The sequence below is a fragment of the Pipistrellus kuhlii genome, unplaced genomic scaffold (assembly GCF_014108245.1).
Source record: "Pipistrellus kuhlii isolate mPipKuh1 unplaced genomic scaffold, mPipKuh1.p scaffold_m20_p_1, whole genome shotgun sequence".
NCBI lineage: Eukaryota > Metazoa > Chordata > Mammalia > Chiroptera > Vespertilionidae > Pipistrellus > Pipistrellus kuhlii.
The window spans coordinates 82209130-82228184 of NW_023425404.1; the positions used below are offsets into that span (position 1 = coordinate 82209130).

The 19055-nt window shown below is 37.2% G+C and overlaps 1 protein-coding gene across 17 annotated transcripts in view; it reads left to right on the forward strand.

Annotated features, from left to right (window-relative positions):
- ZEB1 (zinc finger E-box binding homeobox 1) overlaps positions 1-6970 on the forward strand; it is a 223514-nt gene extending 216544 nt beyond the window's left edge. For all 17 annotated transcript variants that reach the window (XM_045586072.1, XM_036453599.2, XM_036453616.2 and 14 more), the window contains 3 exons: positions 24-1834; positions 4088-4268; positions 4409-6970. In XM_045586072.1, the coding sequence (XP_045442028.1) occupies positions 24-1834; positions 4088-4268; positions 4409-5034 (2618 nt within the window). In that variant the 3' untranslated portion in view covers positions 5035-6970. The remainder of the gene's footprint in view (positions 1-23; positions 1835-4087; positions 4269-4408) is intronic.
- The last annotated feature ends 12085 nt before the right edge of the window (positions 6971-19055 follow it).

Sequence of the window (19055 nt, forward strand, 5' to 3'; positions counted from 1 at the left end):
ATATATTTTTTGTTATTGTTTAGGAGAGAAGCCATATGAATGCCCAAACTGCAAGAAACGTTTTTCTCATTCTGGTTCCTATAGTTCACACATAAGCAGTAAGAAATGTATCAGCTTGATGCCTGTGAATGGGCGACCAAGAACAGGACTCAAAGCATCTCAGTGTTCCTCGCCATCTCTTTCAGCATCACCAGGCAGTCCTACACGACCACAAATACGGCAAAAGATAGAGAATAAACCCCTTCAAGAACAACTTTCTGTAAACCAAATTAAAACTGAACCTGTGGATTATGAATTCAAACCCATAGTGGTTGCTTCAGGAATCAATTGTTCAACCCCTTTACAAAATGGGGTGTTTAGTGGTGGTGGCCCATTACAGGCAACCAGTTCTCCTCAGGGTGTGGTGCAAGCTGTTGTTCTGCCAACAGTTGGTTTGGTGTCTCCCATAAGTATCAATTTAAGTGATATTCAGAATGTACTGAAAGTGGCAGTAGATGGTAATGTAATTAGGCAAGTTTTGGAGAATAATCAAGCCAATCTTGTATCCAAAGAACAAGAAACAATCAGTGCTTCATCCATACAGCAAGGTGGCCATTCTGTTATTTCAGCCATTAGTCTTCCTTTGGTTGATCAAGATGGGACAACCAAAATTATCATTAACTACAGTCTTGAGCAGCCTAGCCAACTTCAAGTTGTTCCTCAAAATTTAAAAAAAGAAAATCCAGTCCCAACAAACAGTTGTAAAAGTGAAAAGTTACCAGAAGATCTTACTGTTAAATCTGAGAAGGACAAAAGCTTTGAAGGAGGGGTAAACGATAGCACTTGCCTTCTGTGTGACGATTGTCCAGGAGATATTAATGCACTTCCAGAATTAAAGCACTATAACCTAAAGCAGCCCGCTCAGCCGCCTCCGCTCCCTGCACCGGAAGCTGAGAAGCCGGAATCTTCTGCTTCAGCAGGTTCTGGAGATGGCAGTTTGTCTCCCAGTCAGCCACCGTTAAAGAACCTCTTGTCTCTTCTAAAAGCATACTATGCTTTGAATGCACAACCAAGTGCAGAAGAGCTCTCAAAAATTGCTGATTCAGTAAACCTACCACTGGATGTAGTAAAAAAGTGGTTTGAAAAGATGCAAGCTGGACAGATTTCGGTGCAGTCTTCTGAACCATCTTCTCCAGAACCAGGCAAAGTAAATGACTCTGCAAAGAACAATGATCATCCTCAGTCTACAAGTGCAAATGAATCTAAGGACAGCACAACAAATCTACAAAGTCCTCTGAAGATAACTAACTCTCCAGTTTTACCAGTGGGATCAACCGTCAATGGTTCCAGAAGTATTACATCCTCCCCATCACCTCTAAACCTTTCTTCATCCAGAAATACACAGGGTTACTTGTACACAGCAGAAGGTGCACAAGAAGAGCCACAAGTAGAACCTCTTGATCTTTCACTACCAAAGCAACAGGGAGAATTATTGGAAAGGTCAACTATCACTAGTGTTTACCACAACAGTGTTTATTCTGTCCAGGAAGAACCCTTGAACTTGTCTTGTGCAAAAAAGGAGCCAGAAAAGGACAGTTGTGTTACAGACTCAGTACCAGTTGTAAATGTAATCCCACCAAGTGCCAACCCCATAAATATTGCTATACCTACAGTTACTGCCCAGTTACCCACAATCGTGGCCATTGCTGACCAGAACAGTGTTCCATGCTTAAGAGCACTAGCTGCCAATAAGCAGACTATTCTGATTCCCCAGGTGGCTTACACATACTCTACTACAGTCAGCTCTGCAGTCCAGGAACCACCCTTGAAAGTGATCCAGCCAAATGGAAATCAGGTAAAAAATAAAAACAAAAACAAAAACCTCCTATCCCAAACCTGTTTAGTAAAATGCTAGTTTGACTTATTTATTTTTAAATTTATTTAGCAATATTACAAATTTATTTTAATAAGAAGCAGTCAAAATTTTGGAAAATGTAATATTTTTCTAACATTTAAGTGGAAAATTTTAAGCTTAGAAATATTGTACATTTTGCCCTGACCGGTTTGGTTCAATGGATAGAGCATCGGGCCATGGACTGAAGGGTCCCTGGTTCAATTCCGGTCTAGGGCATGTACCTTGGTTGCAGGCTCAATCCCCAGTGGGGGTGTGCAGGAGGCAGCTGATCAATGTTTCTCTCGCATCGATATTTCTGGCTTTCTATCCCTTCCATTCCTCTCTGTAAAATGTCAATAAAAATATATTTTAAAAAAAGAAATATTGTACATTTTGGAAATGAACAAAAAGAAACTGGAAAATGAATTTTTATAGAGCCATGCAGGTTGCTACAAACTGTCACTTTTAAAAGCAAATAGATGAATTTTTGCTTTAACTTAAAGCATAATGCCTTTGTTGTTTCCTAATCCAAGGTATAGTTATCAACTAAAGTTTAAAGTATTAGTCTACTGTGAAAAATGGTTGGTAAGTCTCAGCTAAAGTCTTAACTGTTTGAAGCTAGAGACAGAAAAGAAAGATTGGAATGCTAACTAATTGGATTTCTCTTTTTATAATGATTTCTGCCTTGATTATGGTCATTAATAAATTAAAATATGTTCACATACACAGACATTCCACAACAAGCAAACTTAGCTGTCACTTTTTATGTGTTAGTAACTCTGTTTCAAAAGGCTTTAATTAAACAGAATTAAGTATATTAAGAACTCAGCTAGTAAATTTACTGATCACTTTATGAGCTGTGATAAAACAATGATAATTAATATATATGAGAAAATATGATTGTGAATCATTATATGCATTTTTCTTTTTAACTTTCTCCCAAAATTCATGACAGTTCTGGGTAGAAATATTATGTGTGATTGTGATATATATCATTATCCAGGCTTTTGTTTTCACTAATATGTCTCTCCATTTTTTCCCATAACTTTTTTTTATTGAATAAAATGATTCATTCTTTTTTCAAACATGTTCAAATGTGTTTAATATTCTCTCCCACCCCACTTAAATATTGCTACCAGTTGGGTTTTCTGTAATTTGTGATGACTCAAAAAACTTTTCATATGACCAGTAAATTCATCTAAATTTTTAGTGTATAGAACATAATGCACACCTTTTAATAATAAATGAGGAACCACTAACATTTCCGTTACGACTAGATCAAGTAGCAGTGAAAGTGAAGCCAACGTACTTAGCACTCACTGGAAGCTCAGAAATGACCCAGACAGATGACTACTCCTCTCTTAACTTACAAAACTGTAAGAAATGCTTTGGAAAACCTTTAAACTTTTAGAAAATTTGTGGGTTTAGAGGTAACAGAATGGAAGACATTAGAATAAGACACAAAAGGATCTTAGGGGACCAAATATTCTACAAGATCCCTGTAGGATAATCCTACCTACTCAAGGACCTTCTGCACAAAATTATCTCCCTGAGACTGCCTGGAATGTTTCTACTACACAGAAATTCCAAAGATTCATTTTGACTAACAAGTATTCTTGTTTAAAAATATGCCTGCATTGTTTTTCCTCTTGGGTCCTTAGAAAATGATAGAGTAAAATTCTCTTTTCAAGGAGACCATAGAAGTTAGTTCACAGGACTCTGAAGCTATAAAAGGTACAGTTTGAAGACCACTTTTAAACATATAATCTTAGTTTTTGCTTAGTGAAACCCAGAATGAAAAGATGAAAATAAAGGATGCAGTTAGATATTAGTGATTATTTAACAAACTCAAAGTTAAAATTTTCTCAAATTTCTCATGAAGTAATGATTCACAGGGAACTAAGTAAATTTTATTACCATACATTTTTCATTTTTTCTTTTTGGTGTCCTTTTATTTCTGTGTCAGTTAACCTAACCATGTGCTTTTGTTACAGTTGTGACTATATTGCCCCCAACTTCATTTTCATCTACATCAGCCCCCACCTCTCATCTAACCCCACTGATGGAGCCCATTTGCAGTGATAAACAGTGTGCTTGCTTTGATCAAGCTGTTGAAAGTATAAATCAAAGTAGTTCTTTAACCTACACTTTTATTTATGTCTCTTGTATCTTTTAAATTTCAATTAAGTTTTCTTATTCCTTTTCTATCTTTAGGATGAAAGGCAAGACACTAGCTCAGAAGGGGTATCAAATGTAGAGGATCAGAATGACTCTGATTCTACACCACCCAAAAAGAAAATGCGGAAGACAGAAAATGGAATGTATGCTTGTGATTTGTGTGATAAGATATTCCAGAAGAGTAGCTCATTATTGAGACATAAATATGAACACACAGGTATGTTGATGAACCTAACACTTTTTTTTTTAAATGAGCCTATAAACCTTTTCACAATCTGAAGTGCCTTGAAATGCTTTGTAAGGATTTTATTTGCTTAAAACCACCATTCTATTTCATAGCTGTCTTATGTTTTGCAGGTAAAAGACCCCATGAGTGTGGAATCTGTAAAAAGGCATTTAAACACAAACATCATTTGATTGAACACATGCGATTACATTCTGGAGAAAAGCCCTATCAATGTGACAAATGTGGAAAGCGTTTCTCACACTCTGGGTCTTATTCTCAGCACATGAATCATCGCTACTCCTATTGCAAGAGAGAAGCAGAGGAACGTGATGGCACTGAGCAGGAAGAAGCAGGCGCTGAGGTCCTAACAAGTGAGCATGTTGGTGCAAGGGCATCTCCCTCACAGGTCGACTCAGATGAGAGAGAGAGTTTGACTAGGGAAGAGGATGAAGACAGTGAAAAAGAGGAAGAGGAGGAAGAGGATAAAGAGATGGAAGAACTGCAGGAAGAAAAAGAATGTGAAAAACCACAAGTAGATGAAGAGGAAGAAGAGGAAGTAGAGGAGGAGGAGGAAGAGGAAGAGGAGGAGGAAGTAGAGATGGAAGAGGAGGAAGAAGAGGCAGAGAATGAGGGAGAAGAAGCAAAAACTGAAGGTGCCATGAAGGATGATGGAGCTGTAAATCAAGTGAGCAGCTTAGAACAAAAAGTAAGTGAGGATAGTGAGCAAGTGTCTGAAGAAAAAACAAATGAAGCCTAATAGTTTTTCTAGAAGGAAAATAAATTCTAATTGGTAATGAAGTTTGTTCTATATTATACATGCTTTTCATGGAAACACAGTAACCTGAATACTGTGATTTCTGTTCACTACTGTGTAAAGTAAAAATTTAAAAAAATACAAAAAACAAAAAAAAAAAAAAAAAGAAAAGAAAAACACACACACACAAAAAAAAAAATCCAGGTGTGCCTGAACCTCAAACCTAGTAATTTTTCGTGCATTTTTCAAAGTTAGGGACAAGTTTGAAACGTGAAGCAGATTAGAAAACTTTAATGACTCAGAAAGCAAAGATGTTAACAGGTTAAAGAAAACTGATTAAACATCTAGTACTGTTTCATTTTATCAGTATTAATTATCACTCTTATGTTGGTTTATTCTTAAGCTGTACAATTGGGAGAAATTTTATAATTTTTTATTGGTAAACATATGCTGAATCCACTTCAGTATTTTATTATGTTTTTTTTTTTATGTGAGAACTTCTGCACTACAAAATCCCCTTCATAAAGAAGTATAATGTAGTTCCAAATTGTGCTAACTACCTTTTATAAATTCAATCTCAAAGGTAGTACTTTCTAATATTTAGATATCAGAGTAGAGTGTATTCTCATTTAAAGTGTATTGTTAGCCTTAAGAAAGCAGCCAGTAGAAGGACAGAAGTTTCTTACTCGTGTGGTTTAAAATAGAATTCAAAAGATTGTCATTGGGTTCTGATTGCAGGGACTAACAGTGTTAATACCGGTAAGGACAGCAGAGTCTTCACAATCAGTGTTTGTAACTGTGTTTGAGTATGTGGTAACAAATATGAAGGATATGACATGAAGCTTTGTATCTCCTTTGGCCTTAAGCAAGACCTGTGTGCTGTAAGTGCCATTTATCAGTATTTTTAAGGCTCTAACCCGCCTTCATTTAATGTGTGGCCTACAATAACTAGCATTTGTTGATTTGTTTGTTTTACCAAAATTCCAAAATAAAACTTAACCACTGACTGTCAGAGAAACTGAAACACTGGGACATTTCATCTTTTAATTCCTCAGTATCCATTTTGTGTTAATTGACTTTCAGAATTTCTCTACAGAAATGAAAGGGAAATTTTCTAATCTGCTTAATCCATGTCCTGCATTTCTGACATGGACATGCCATTGTTATTTGTCTCATAACTGTTTCCAAATGTTAGTTATTATGGACCCAGTTTATTAACAACATTAGCTGATTTTTACTTATCAGTATTATTTCATTTCTTTTAGTTTATAGATCTGTGCAACATTTTTGTACTGTATGTCTTCAAATTTGGCAGTATTAATACCCTTCTTACTGACATATGTACTTTTAGTTTTAGAAAACTTTTATATTTATGTGTCTTATTTTTATATTTCTTTATTTATTACACAGTGTAGTGTATAATACTGTAGTTTGTATTAATACAATAATATATTTTAGTATGAAAATTTGGAAAGTTGATAAGATTTAAAGTAGAGATGCAATTGGTTCTCTTGCATTGAGATTTGATTTAACAGTGTTATGTTAACATTTATACTTGCCTTGGGACTGTAGAAAAGAATTTAAATGAGAATGTATTAGTTTTACAACTACAATCAAGTCATTTTACCTTTACCCAGGTTTTAATATAAAACTCTTAAATTTTGAAATTCACTGTGTGACTAATAGCATGATGCTCTGCAGTTTTATTAAGAGATAGCCTAACCATAAAATTCATTTTCTTAGTAAGCCAAATTAGGATAACCTTATATAAACAGTGTTGGGAACAATGTTTAACATTTTGTGCCAATTTGTTCCTGTATTCATGTATGTAAGTTACAAAATCTGACTCTTCATTTTTAAGTTCCTTGTTACACCATGATCATTTTCTAGTTTTTTACCAGACTCCCCATCTCACAATAAAATGCATCAACAAGCCTGACCTGCTGTCATCTTTTAATCCTTATCATGATTTTCTTTAGAAAACTCTGTGAAATGGGGTATTACACTGTCATTCTACACTTGATTTATGTTTGGCTGACAAGCTAAATGTTTTATACATTCAACCCTAACTTAGAGATGTTCTTGGGGCTCTTTCTGGGAAAGTCAGAATTGGCAGCTAAGGCCTCCTCAGAGGAGGCTCCCTCTTCCTGAAACCCTGAACTTTTTATCCCGTGACTCCCCATCCTCCAGGTCACTGCACGGAAGCCTGAGTTAGGATGCTTTCCTCTGTGCTCCCACAGCTCCTTGTACCTTTTTATAGCAGCTCTGAGGCAGCTGTTCATATTCTTCCCTTAGGAACAGAGGCCATGTCTACCATAGGTACTCTCACCTCTTCTGTGCCACGCAGAGTGCTTGGCACCAGTAAGTACAACATTGAATGAAAATATAATTTGCATGTTAACATAGCTCAGCTATGTTTACACTATTCTGCTTCTAATTGAGAATATATATGTTAAATGATTCCAGCAATTTGATAATTTTCTTACGCAGGTCCTATTACACTAGAAAAAGAGACAAATACTAAATTACTCTTTTTTTTATTGTCAGACTGTTCTGATTTGAGAATTTATTTCTAAGTGTATTTCTAGTGTTTTGCTTCATGTTACATGACACAGGCATTCGGGGCCTGTGGATAGATGATATGATTCCCTCCCACAGAAGTGATAGACCAGTCCTAGTAGACTTTATTTTTGGACCCAGTTCCCTTTTTATAGCCTCACACTACTAGGTGCTCCTTAAAGTCAGGTTGCTTCATTTCTTCTGTCACTGAGAACAGCTCCCTAACAAGCAAACACATTGTACAGGGCTGGGAAATAAGAATAAATAACCCTTCTTGGGAGGCATTTATACTATAATCACTGTAATGAGCTCAGAGAAGGCAGTGCTTAATACATGTGGATAAATGGCCAATATAGGGATCTAGGCATTATCAGAAAAGTTTTTGAAAAGTAAAATGTGTGAACACCTCCCAGTATTCCCTTAAAATGCATAACAACAATGCCATATGTTATTTACTTGTGCCGTGCAAAGGTGCTTCGCTGCTATTATCAAAATTAATTTTCACAAAAGCCTTACAGAATTTGAAGACCATGTGCCCATGAATGCATACAATTGAAGTATCAGAATAAGGATTTGAACATAGGTCTATCTGACTCTAAGATTCATTCTCTTAACTAGCTATATCACATCTCATGTAAGAATAACTTACACTATCCACATATAAACTCTAATATGGTCTTAAAGAATATGAGTAGAAAATGTCAACAAGACCAATATACATTTCATAACATGTTTAAAAAAAAAAAGAGGGTATGGGGTTTTTTAAATACATGTGCAAAATTAAGATTACCTTGGAAACTTGAAAATGTACACTTCGAACACATTTCTTCTTTTAAGATCAATGGGAGTGTATGTCAGGATAATCACAGATAAAATATGGACTTTGTCTCTGAAACTAAAAAAAAAAAAAAAAAAAATGTGGCAGCTCTGCTCTATGCATTCCATTCAGCCCACCACCCCCCCCCCTTTTTTTTTTTCCAACAACACATGTTGTTCATAAAGAGAAACCATATTATGGACCATTAACCAACTCCCAAATTTAAAAGAATTGCAAACAAAGAGTTTTCTCTGAATACAAAAAAATTATACTAGCAGAAATATATCTGGAATCCTTCCCCAAATTACTGGATATTGGCAGCATATTTCTAAGTAAACCATGGGTAAAAATTAAGATAACAATTATAAAATATGAGCTAAATGAGTATGCAACATATCAGAACTTGTGTGTAGCAAAAGTAGTGCATATACGAAAACTTAAAACAAATACTTATATTAGAAACAAAGATCAGCTCCACCTTTCTGATCAGGCCCGGAGATGCTCTTAAAGAGATGCAAGACTAGTACAATATTTGCAAACCAATAAGTGTGATACATCACATAAACAAATTGGAAGACAAAAATTACATGATCATATCAATTGATGCAGAAAAAGCATCTGATAAAACCCAGCACCCATTTATGATAAAAACTCTCAGCAAAGTGGGAATAGAAGTACCATACCAAAACATAATAAAAGCCATGTATGACAAACCTACAGCCAACATCATACTCAATGGGAGAAAAACTAAAACCAAAAGAAAATAAAACAACTGAAACCATTTCACCTAAGAACAGGAACAAGACAGGGACATTACCTTTCTTATTAAAAATAGTACTGGGGATCCTAGCTTCAGTGATCAGACAAGAAAAAAATATAAAAGGCATCTAAATTGGAAAGCAGGAAGAAAAACTGTCATTATTTGCAGATGACATGATATTGTATAGGAAACCCTGAAGACTCCACCAAAAAATTACTATTGTAGATTTAATAAATGAATTTGGCAATGTAGCACTATATGAAATTAACACCAAAAATCAAAGGCATTTTTATACCCCAATAATGAACTCTCAGAAAGAGAAACTAAAACAAATAATAAAAAAAAAACAATCCTTTTGACTATTGCAGCAAAAAAATTAAGATACTTAGGAATAAATTTAAGCAATGAAGAAGAAAAAACATTCAGAAAATTATAGAACATTAAAAAAAGAGAGAGGAAGCTATAAAGAAGTGAAAGGATACATTGTGTAGAATCAACATCATTAAAATGTCCATACTACTCAAAGCAATCTACAGATTCAACGCAATTCCTATTAAAATACCAAAAGCTTATTTCACAGACCAAGTATAAACACACCCAAAATTCATATGAAACCAAAGAAGAACCTGAATAGCAACAGCAATCTTGAGAAAGAAGAACAAAGTTTGAGGGATCATAATACCAGATATCAAGTCATACTACAAAACTCTGTATTTAAAAGAGCCTGGTTCTGGCACAAGAACAGACATATAGCTCAATGGAACTGAACAGACAACCCATAAAGTCATTATGTGAGTTAATGTTTTACAAAAGAAGCAAGAGCATACATGAAGTCAAGACAGTCTCTTCAATAAATGGTGTTGGGAAAATTGGTCAGATACATGCAAAAAAAAAAAAAATGAAACTATGCCACCAACTTACACCAAACACAAGAATAAACTCAAAATGGATAAAAGACATAAATATAAGTTGTGAAACTATACAAATCCTAGAAAAAAACCATAGGCAGCAAAATCTCAGATATCTCTTATAGCAACATGTTTATCCACACATGTCCTAGGGCAAGAGAAACTAAGGAGAAATCAAATATAACTACCTCAAAATAAAAAGCCTCTGGACAGTGAAGAAACCACTAATAAAGTAAAAAGAGAACCTGCTGCATGGGAGACGATATTTGCTGGTGACACATCTGATAAGGGATTCATTTCCAAAATACATAAGGAACTCTTACAACTTAAAAGGAAGACAAACAATCCAATTAAAAATAAAAATAAAAAAAACAGGCGAAGAACCTAAATAGACACTTCTCCAAATTGGACATACAGAAGGCCAAGAGACATATGAAAAAACTAGAGACCCAATGCATCAAATTCGTGCAAGAATAGGCCTTTCCCCACTCCCCCCAGCTGCCAGCACCAGAAGGACATCTGGTTTAATTAGCATATTATGCTTTTATTATTATAAATGCTCAAAGTTACTAATCACTAGAAAGATGCAAATTAAAATGACAATGAGGTATCATTGCACCTGTCAGAATGGCTATCATCAATAAACAAGTGTTGGTGAGGATGTGGAGAAAAGGGAATCCTAATACACAGCTGGTGGGAATGCAGACTGGTGCAGTCACTGTGGAAAACAGTATGGATTTCCTAAACAAATTAGAGCTCCCATTTGACCCAATGATCCCATTTCTAGAAATATGTCCTAAGAAACTGGAAACACCAATCAGAAAGAATATATGCACCCCTATGTTTATAGCAGCGCAATTACAATAGATAAGATTTGGAAACAGCCCAAGTGCCCATCAGCAGATGAGTGGATAAAAAAGTGGTACCTTTATACAATGGGATACTATACCTTGGTTTAAGAGAAAAAGAAAGAAACTCTTACCATTTGCAACAATAAGAGTCCAACAGCATGGATGGACCTGGAGAGTATTATGCTAAGGCAAATAATCCAGACATAGAAAGATGTGTCACATGACCTCACTCATATGTGGATTCTAATGAACAAAATAAACTGATGAACAAAATAGATTCAGAGACATAGAACCATGGAACAGAATGACAAATTTCAGAAGAAAGTTGGGAGTGGGAATGGATGAGGGAGGAGAGTTTAACTAAGGAACTTATCCTATGTAATAAAAGGCTAATATGCAAATAGACCGAATGGTGGAACAACCAGAAAAACCGAACAACTGAATCTCCAGTTGCTATGATGTGTGCTAAACACCAAGGAGCAAGTATGGAATGTGGTGAGTGTTGGTCACGGCAGTATGGTGTAGCAGGTGAGTGGGGGTGCCAGACCAAGGCAGGGCATCAGTTGCTGTCATCAGGGTGAGCCTCTGGTAGTTATGGAAAATTCTTTGCTCCTGCATGCCATGGTTCCACCCAGGGCTGGTCCGGATTGCTTGATGCTGTAAGCAGGTATGAGCAGCAGCTGCAAGCCTGATTAACCCTGAGGGCTTCTCCACCTCTCCCTGCTCCTGAGAGTTGATCAGGGCAGCAGCCGCTACCTCTCGCACCTGCTGATAGCACCAGCCCCACTTGCACCCATTGCTGGTGCTGGCCCCAATCACTCTGTGCCATCAGCGTGTGAGAGCAGAGCTACTGGCAGACAGAGGACAGGGTACTTGGGGCCGCAGCTGGGGGGGTGCAGAGGATAGGCCAAGACCCGCCCCTGTACCTACTGCAGTCTCAAGGCCCACAGTTCCTTTCAAGGTGCATGAATTCATGCAGTGGACCCCTAGTATCTTATATACATGGCCATGGACATAGACAATAGTGGGGTGAAGGCTTGGGAGGAGCAAGTAGGGATGAAGGGAGTCAATGGGAAAAAAACATGAAGGGGACATCGGTAATACTTTCAACAATAAAGATATTTTTTTTAAAGGAAACATTAGAATTCCTTAGATATCAAGTCTCAAGCCTAGTAGAAGACAATGACAGTGGTTACCTCATTTCACTGACAAATGCTTCACCCTTTAATTGTTCTAGAAAGTGCAGTTTTTGGAATTATCAATAACAGTTTCACTCATGAATTAAAATATTATTTAAAGTTTTTAAAAAAGGAGTATCTTAACCTTTTACCCTATAATTTCATTTTTAAAAATCTAACTTAAAAAATGCTAGACTCCAAAAACTCAATATAAATTAAAGATTATTACAGCATATTTCTAAAGAGATACATATAATAAAACCATGTAAACAAATATGTAAGCAATAATAGAAAAAAAGTATTAAATAAATTGTGATAAATCTAGCAATTAGAGTTAGAAATTTAAAACATGTTTACAAAGTTGAGTGGAAAAATTTGGATAAAATATTTATAAATAGTGTGAGTACAACTACATAAAATATGGGTGAAAATGTAAGGAGGGAAGTACAAATAAAAATAAAATTGGCCAATGGACACAGACACTGGGGTGCTGGGGGCTTGACCTGGGTGGAAATGGCTAGGAAGGGTCAATCAGGGGGGAAAAGGAGACATATGTAAAACTTTAGACCATAAATAAATTTTTTTTAAAAAATGAAACTGGCCCTGGCTAGAAAGTTTTGGAGTGCATGCCTAGGTTGCAAGCTCGATCCCTTGTAGGGGGCACATAGGAGGTAGCCCATTGATGTTTCCCTCTTAAATTGATGTTTCCCTGCAGCAGCTGTAAACATCAATTCCTCTCTCTCTAAAAATCAATTAAAAATATTTTTAAATATAAAAAATATAAGGAAACTGAAACTAGGAGACGCTAAGTGACTTAACTAAGTTAGGGAAACTAACTTAGTTAAGTCACTTAGACCAGGCTACCTGACTTGAGAATCCATGCTTATATTCTGTAACTGCTGCCCCATATCTGACGTTCCAACCATAAGTGAAGCATTCCCAGTCTTACAGACAGTTATATACTTTCCTGCTTCTGTGTGTGTGTGTTTTTATCAAACTGCTCCTCTTCTCTGGAACACTCTTTTCTCCCAACTTCATGTGCTAACATTCCATCAAGGTCAAGCTCCAGTGCCAGCTCCTGCAGTATCCCCTGATTCCCTGCTGCAGCCATGAAGTACACCTCAAACACTTGCCATGACAGGGATGGAACTGACCTCCAGACCTACACTCTGGATTTTATTGTTATACTTGTGCAGCAACCACACTGTCAGTGGGCTGCTCCCAGCCAGTGACCGAGTGTGACAGGAACAGTAAGGCAGGCCTATTCCGGGAAGGCTTTGGACAATAGTGATGCTGGCTTTGGCTGGAGAACTCCAAAGGCCTGGCCAAAGCTCCCTTTGACTGCACACACACACACACACACACACACACACACACACATACACACAGCTCTCAATCCCTCTTTTCTGCATTCAGGTTTGGACCTTCATGGTGGTTTGATGGCTCTTCCAGGTTTTCTCAGCTTCCTCCCCACTCTCTCATAACTGGTACCTCCTAATAAAATCCTTATACATTTAGTTCTGACTTGTAATCTGCTTCCTGAAGAACCCAGACTGCCACATTTCCCTGGGTTGAAATAACCCTTTTCATCTCTTGAGCCTCTGCAGCCTCTTGTCAGCACCTCTCTCATGACACCTAACAGACTATAAGCTTCTCTCAAGGCTTAAGTCTTAGTCGTTTTTATCCTTGTCTACATTCAGTAGGGGGTTAATATATATTAGTTCACTAGATGAATAAATAAGGATGTGAGAATAAGGAAAAGAGTGTAGCTAGGAAACATTTTTCACTCCCTGCTCTCTGGAGTGTCGCTTGTTATTTTGGGTGGGGGAAAGAATTCCATGGTTAAGGAACTGCGGAGCAGAACAAACATTAACAGACAGCTTACTGTCTGGCTTCCTGGAGCATACGAGGTGCTGCTCTTATCGTGTGGTCTCCCGGAAGGCAGAGGATCGAACCGCTGCAATAGAGGTTCTACAGCAGTGGTTCTCCCCCTGTCGCGACCCACAGGTGGAGAACAGCTAGCAGGATCGCCTAAGACCATCGGAAAACACAGATATTTACATTGTGATTCATAACAATAGCAAAATTACAGTTATGAAGTAGCAACAAAGATCATTTTACGGTTGAGGTCACCACAATATTAGGAACTGTATTGAAGTGTCACGGCATTAGAAAGGTTGAGAACCACTGTTGTAGGAGAATCAAGAGTAGTAGGCCAGGAAGTGAGGTGAAGGAGGAGCTGTATTTGAGACTATGATATTTGGCCTTTATATGATGTCTAAAAGTTTCCCACCAGAAAATGATGGGGGGGGGGGGGAAGGTAACAAGGGAAATCACTAGTTTTGATTAGAAAGACATGCTGCATCTGAATGGTTTGTCAAGAAGAATTCCATATGCTGCAAAATCAAATAAAGCAATCTCAAGTTTTATAATCAATGCAATTTTTTGTCATATTACTAAATCTATGGTCATAATAAGGCTTCTGTCATGCTTAATGTTCTAGTTTGTAAAAGTGTCAAGGGAAAAATCTATTAAACCTCTATTAGGATGAACAAATTATTTTGCATCAACTTCTTTGGAACAGAAGCTGTAAATCATATTCTCTCAGTTTCTTGGCTCTTTTTTGGCTCAGATTTCTAGCCTACACTCACATGTGAGGCAGCTGAGGTTTGTATTCTTTAAGCAAAACTGAAGCTTTTCCACTTCAGGAGATATTAGCGCTGGTGAGTGTTATCTTCCAACAAAAAGGCTGGTACATGTCACGATGCAAACGAAAGTGCCAGTGTGTGCACACCACATCCTCACTCAGTCATGGTGTGTTGCTGCTGAGTTTGTACTCTCTGGGAAGGCTGCTTGTTGCAGATTTGAAAATTTCCTAATCAGCACCTTTTCACTCAAATGAAAAGCAAATGCTATTTTGTAAGTTAAAAATCCTATATAATAAAAGCCTAATATGCTGTGTCCGGTCATCTGGTCAGCCATTCAACCAATCAAAGTGTAATATGCTAATGATATCCTAAAGCCTTTCAACCACTTCCTACGATGTGCACTGACTAATAGGGGGCAGACAGTTGATTGGTCGACCAGTTGCTATGACATGCTCTGACCTCTAGGGGCAGGTGCTTCGACCAGGTTAGCTTGCTGCTGGGGTCTGGCTGATAGGGACTGAGCAATCAGCTGGACACACCCTGGAGCCCTCCTGCAGTAGCTCCCTGGCCCATGTCATGCACCAGTGGGGTCCCTTGGCCTGGCCTGCACCAAATTGCAATCTGGAACCTTTTGGGGGATGTCAGAGAGCTGGTTTTGGCCCAATTCTTCAGGTCAGGCCGAGATCCCACTAGTGAACAAATTCATGAATGGGATCTCTAGTATATTATAATAATATTTGGTTGGAGTGTTGGCCTGAGCACCAGAGGATCTTGGGTTTGATGAATTCTTCCAAGGACAATATTTTTATGGTATTTGTAGTGAGAGAGGAGTGTTTTCTGAAGGTATGATCAGTTCTTAAAATATATATTTGCAGTTATATTTTTCAGATGAAAATAAGATTTATATTTTTCAATTTGTCTTTCAGTTCTTTACAACTTTAGTACGGTACATATCCTTTGTAGTTTACAACCTAGGACTTCTTCAACATGTCTCTGTCTAAAATGTACAGACATCACCACTGTTTCAAACTTGAGTACAGAAATCTCTGAATGTGCATTTACTTAGTCTTTCTCTTCATTTAATCAGGTTGATTCCCTGTTTTAGGACATTTGCTCATGCTGTTTCTTCTCTATGAAATGCTCTTCCTTTTCCTCCTTACCAGGTTAACTTCTATCACTTACTCAGAGAAACCTTACTTGACTGTCTTGTATCATTTCTTATTGCCTTTCTTTATTCTTTAGAGCTTATCATCATTGTAATTTTGGGTTTTTTTTGTGATTGAGAGTAGTCTGATTTCTCCTGGGCTCTAATCTCCTGAAGTTCTGGAAGTGGTATATTTTTTCTATTATGTATCGAATAGTATACAAATTTATATTTAATGTATATACTGTAATATGACTTCTGAGATGTCTGGTTTGGAAAATCCCCAAAGAAAACTGAAAAGAGAGCAAGAACTACCAAAACAAGAAAGGTTTCATTGATTTTTTAAAGAATACTGAATCTTGTTTGGCCAGTAGAAGAAATTAGAAGATGAATCTGTCTAATCAGGTAGACATACCTCTGCCACAACTGTATAAGAAAATAAGGTAAAAGGGAATAACTTTCAATTATAAAATAAACTAGAGGCTCGATGTGTGAAATTTGTGCACAGGTAGGGTCCTTAGGCCTGGCTGTTGGTCAAGGCCAATTAGGTTTCCTGCCTCCCTGCCTCCCCACCTCCTTCTCCCCTCACTCCCTCAGCGACCCTCTGCCACCACTAGTCGCCCTCCATGTTCCGCACTGCCCCCTGGTAGTCAGCGCATGTCATAATAATCAAACTCCTAGACCACCTAGTTGAACTCCCACAGGGACATTTTGTATCTTAGTTTTTTATACATATAGATAAGGCACAGGGATATAATGTATAGCAGAGGGAACAACGTCAGTAATCTTATATAATGAAAGCCTAATATCCTAAGTGTCCAGTCATCCAGTCATCCATTCAATCAATCAAAGTTTAATATGCTAATGATATGCTAAGGCAGCTCAACCACTCTTTATGATATGCACTGACCACCAGGGGGCAGAAGCTCCAACTGGTAGGTTAGCTTGCTGCTGGGGTCTGGCAGATCAGGACTGAGTGAGATGGGCTGGACATGCCCTGGAGCCCTCCCACGGTCCCTCCCCAGCTGGCCAACCTTCTGCATCTCTTCCCGACCCTAATTGTATACTATCTTGCAATCCAGGATCTTTTGGGGGATGTCAGGGAGCTGGTTTCAGTCCGATCACACAGGCCAGGCCAAGGGACCCCACTGGTGCACAAATTTGTGTACTGGGCCTCTAGTATCATAATAAATCTGCACAGTGACAGATGGTTATTAGACTTATGGTGATCACATCATGAGGTATATAAATGTCAAATTGCTATGTGGTACACCTGAAAATAATGTAATATTGTATGCCAACTATATGTAAACAAAATTTTAAAATAATAATTAAAATTGCATAATAAACAAAAAAGATACAAATCAAATAAATGTTAGATTAAAGGATTATTACTTCACATCAGAGACATAACAATAATAAAAATATTAAAAACTCAGCCTTTACAAATGTAAAAAATCTAGACAAACATAGTAAATTTCTGGAAATATATAAAATTTTAAAAAATGGGAATGGGTGAAAATAGTGAAGAGGTCAAAAGGTACAAACTTCCTTGTAAAATAAATAAGTCCTGGGGATGTAATGCACAGTGTGGTGAGTATAGCTCATAATGCTGTATTGGATATTTGAGAGTTGTTTAGAAAATAGATCTTAAAAGTCTTCATCACAAGAAAAAAGATTTTTAACTATATATAGTGGTGGATGTTAACTAAACTTGTGGTGATCATTTCACAATACTGTATATACAAGTATCGAATCATTATGTTGCACACATAAAACGAATGCAATGTTATATGTCAATTATACTGCAACAACCAAAATGACTTTAAAATGCCACAAGAAGTAAAATATTGAACAGATCAGTAATGTTTAGGGAAATTGAATTAAATGTTCCAAAAGTACCCAGACCCAAAGGATATTTTCATGGGCTGAATGTTTGTATCCTCCCGAAATTCCTATGTTGAAGTCTAACCCTCAGTGTGAAGGTATTACCCTGTTTCCCCGAAAATAAGACAGTGTCTTACATTAATTTTTGCTCCCAAAGATGCACTAGGTCTTATTTTCAGGGGATGTCTTATTTTTCCATGAAGAAAAATATGGTACACATTTATTGTTAAATGAAAATAAAGGAAATTTATTACCTGTAAACGGTACAGTAGTACTGTAGTTGTCAACACAAACCAGACAAACTGTGAATCCTACAGTATCAAGAATTTACTCATTTATTCAATGAAAATCATGCCATCATCTTCTGGAACATCATCATAACAATCCAATTCCTGAATTTCCTGGTGAATTTCTTGTGACTCCATTTCTTTTCAGAATCAGTGGACCAAATCTCTCATGTTTAGCAATAGCACTGTCTTTAAATGAGTACTTCTTGTCAAGGTAGCCTGCTCGCAGTGCATTTGCAATGCAACTGTCAGTGATTTTCTCCTATGAATTCTTCACCCAAGTCACAACTTCTTGCAGTTTAGGTTCCACAAAGTTTCCATGCTGATTTCTCTCCATTCTATTTTCAATGTAGTCATTAATTTCCATGCACAAATTGTCTTTGAATGGCTTGTTTATTGCAATATCAAGAGTCTGGAGATAGGCCATCATTCCTGCGGGAATCATTATCTGATCTGTTTTTCTTTCATGAAGAAATGTCTTCATGTCTTTAGCGTGGTGAGTGCTTGTTGCATCCCAGACTAGTAGACCTCTTTGGCTCCCTCGCATAACAAGCGGCAGCATTAAATCGACCCACTTCCTTATAACTGCTTGTGTGGCCCAGGCTTTTTCAGTTTCAATAATAAAAACGCCCAAAACACGTTCAATCTTTTCCTTCTTGCCCTTAGAAATGATTAAAGGTGGGATTTTAGTGCCATCCAGATGAATTGCCAAAATACAGGAAACACGTGCACTTTCGTAAGCAATGGACGGAATGTACACTAAGGAGGCACCCCGCTGTTCAATTGTTGTTTGAGATGATTGGCCCATAAACACTGCAGTTTCATCCATAGCAATCATGTTGGAAAGATTGTATTTAGAGAAGTCAGCATCATCAATAAAGGACTTGAATGCAAGTGCTCGCTTAATAATTTGAGTATCTTCCAACCTAAACAATGCTGTACTGGTAGATCTTCTTAAAGACAGTTCACTGAAGGAAATTATCCA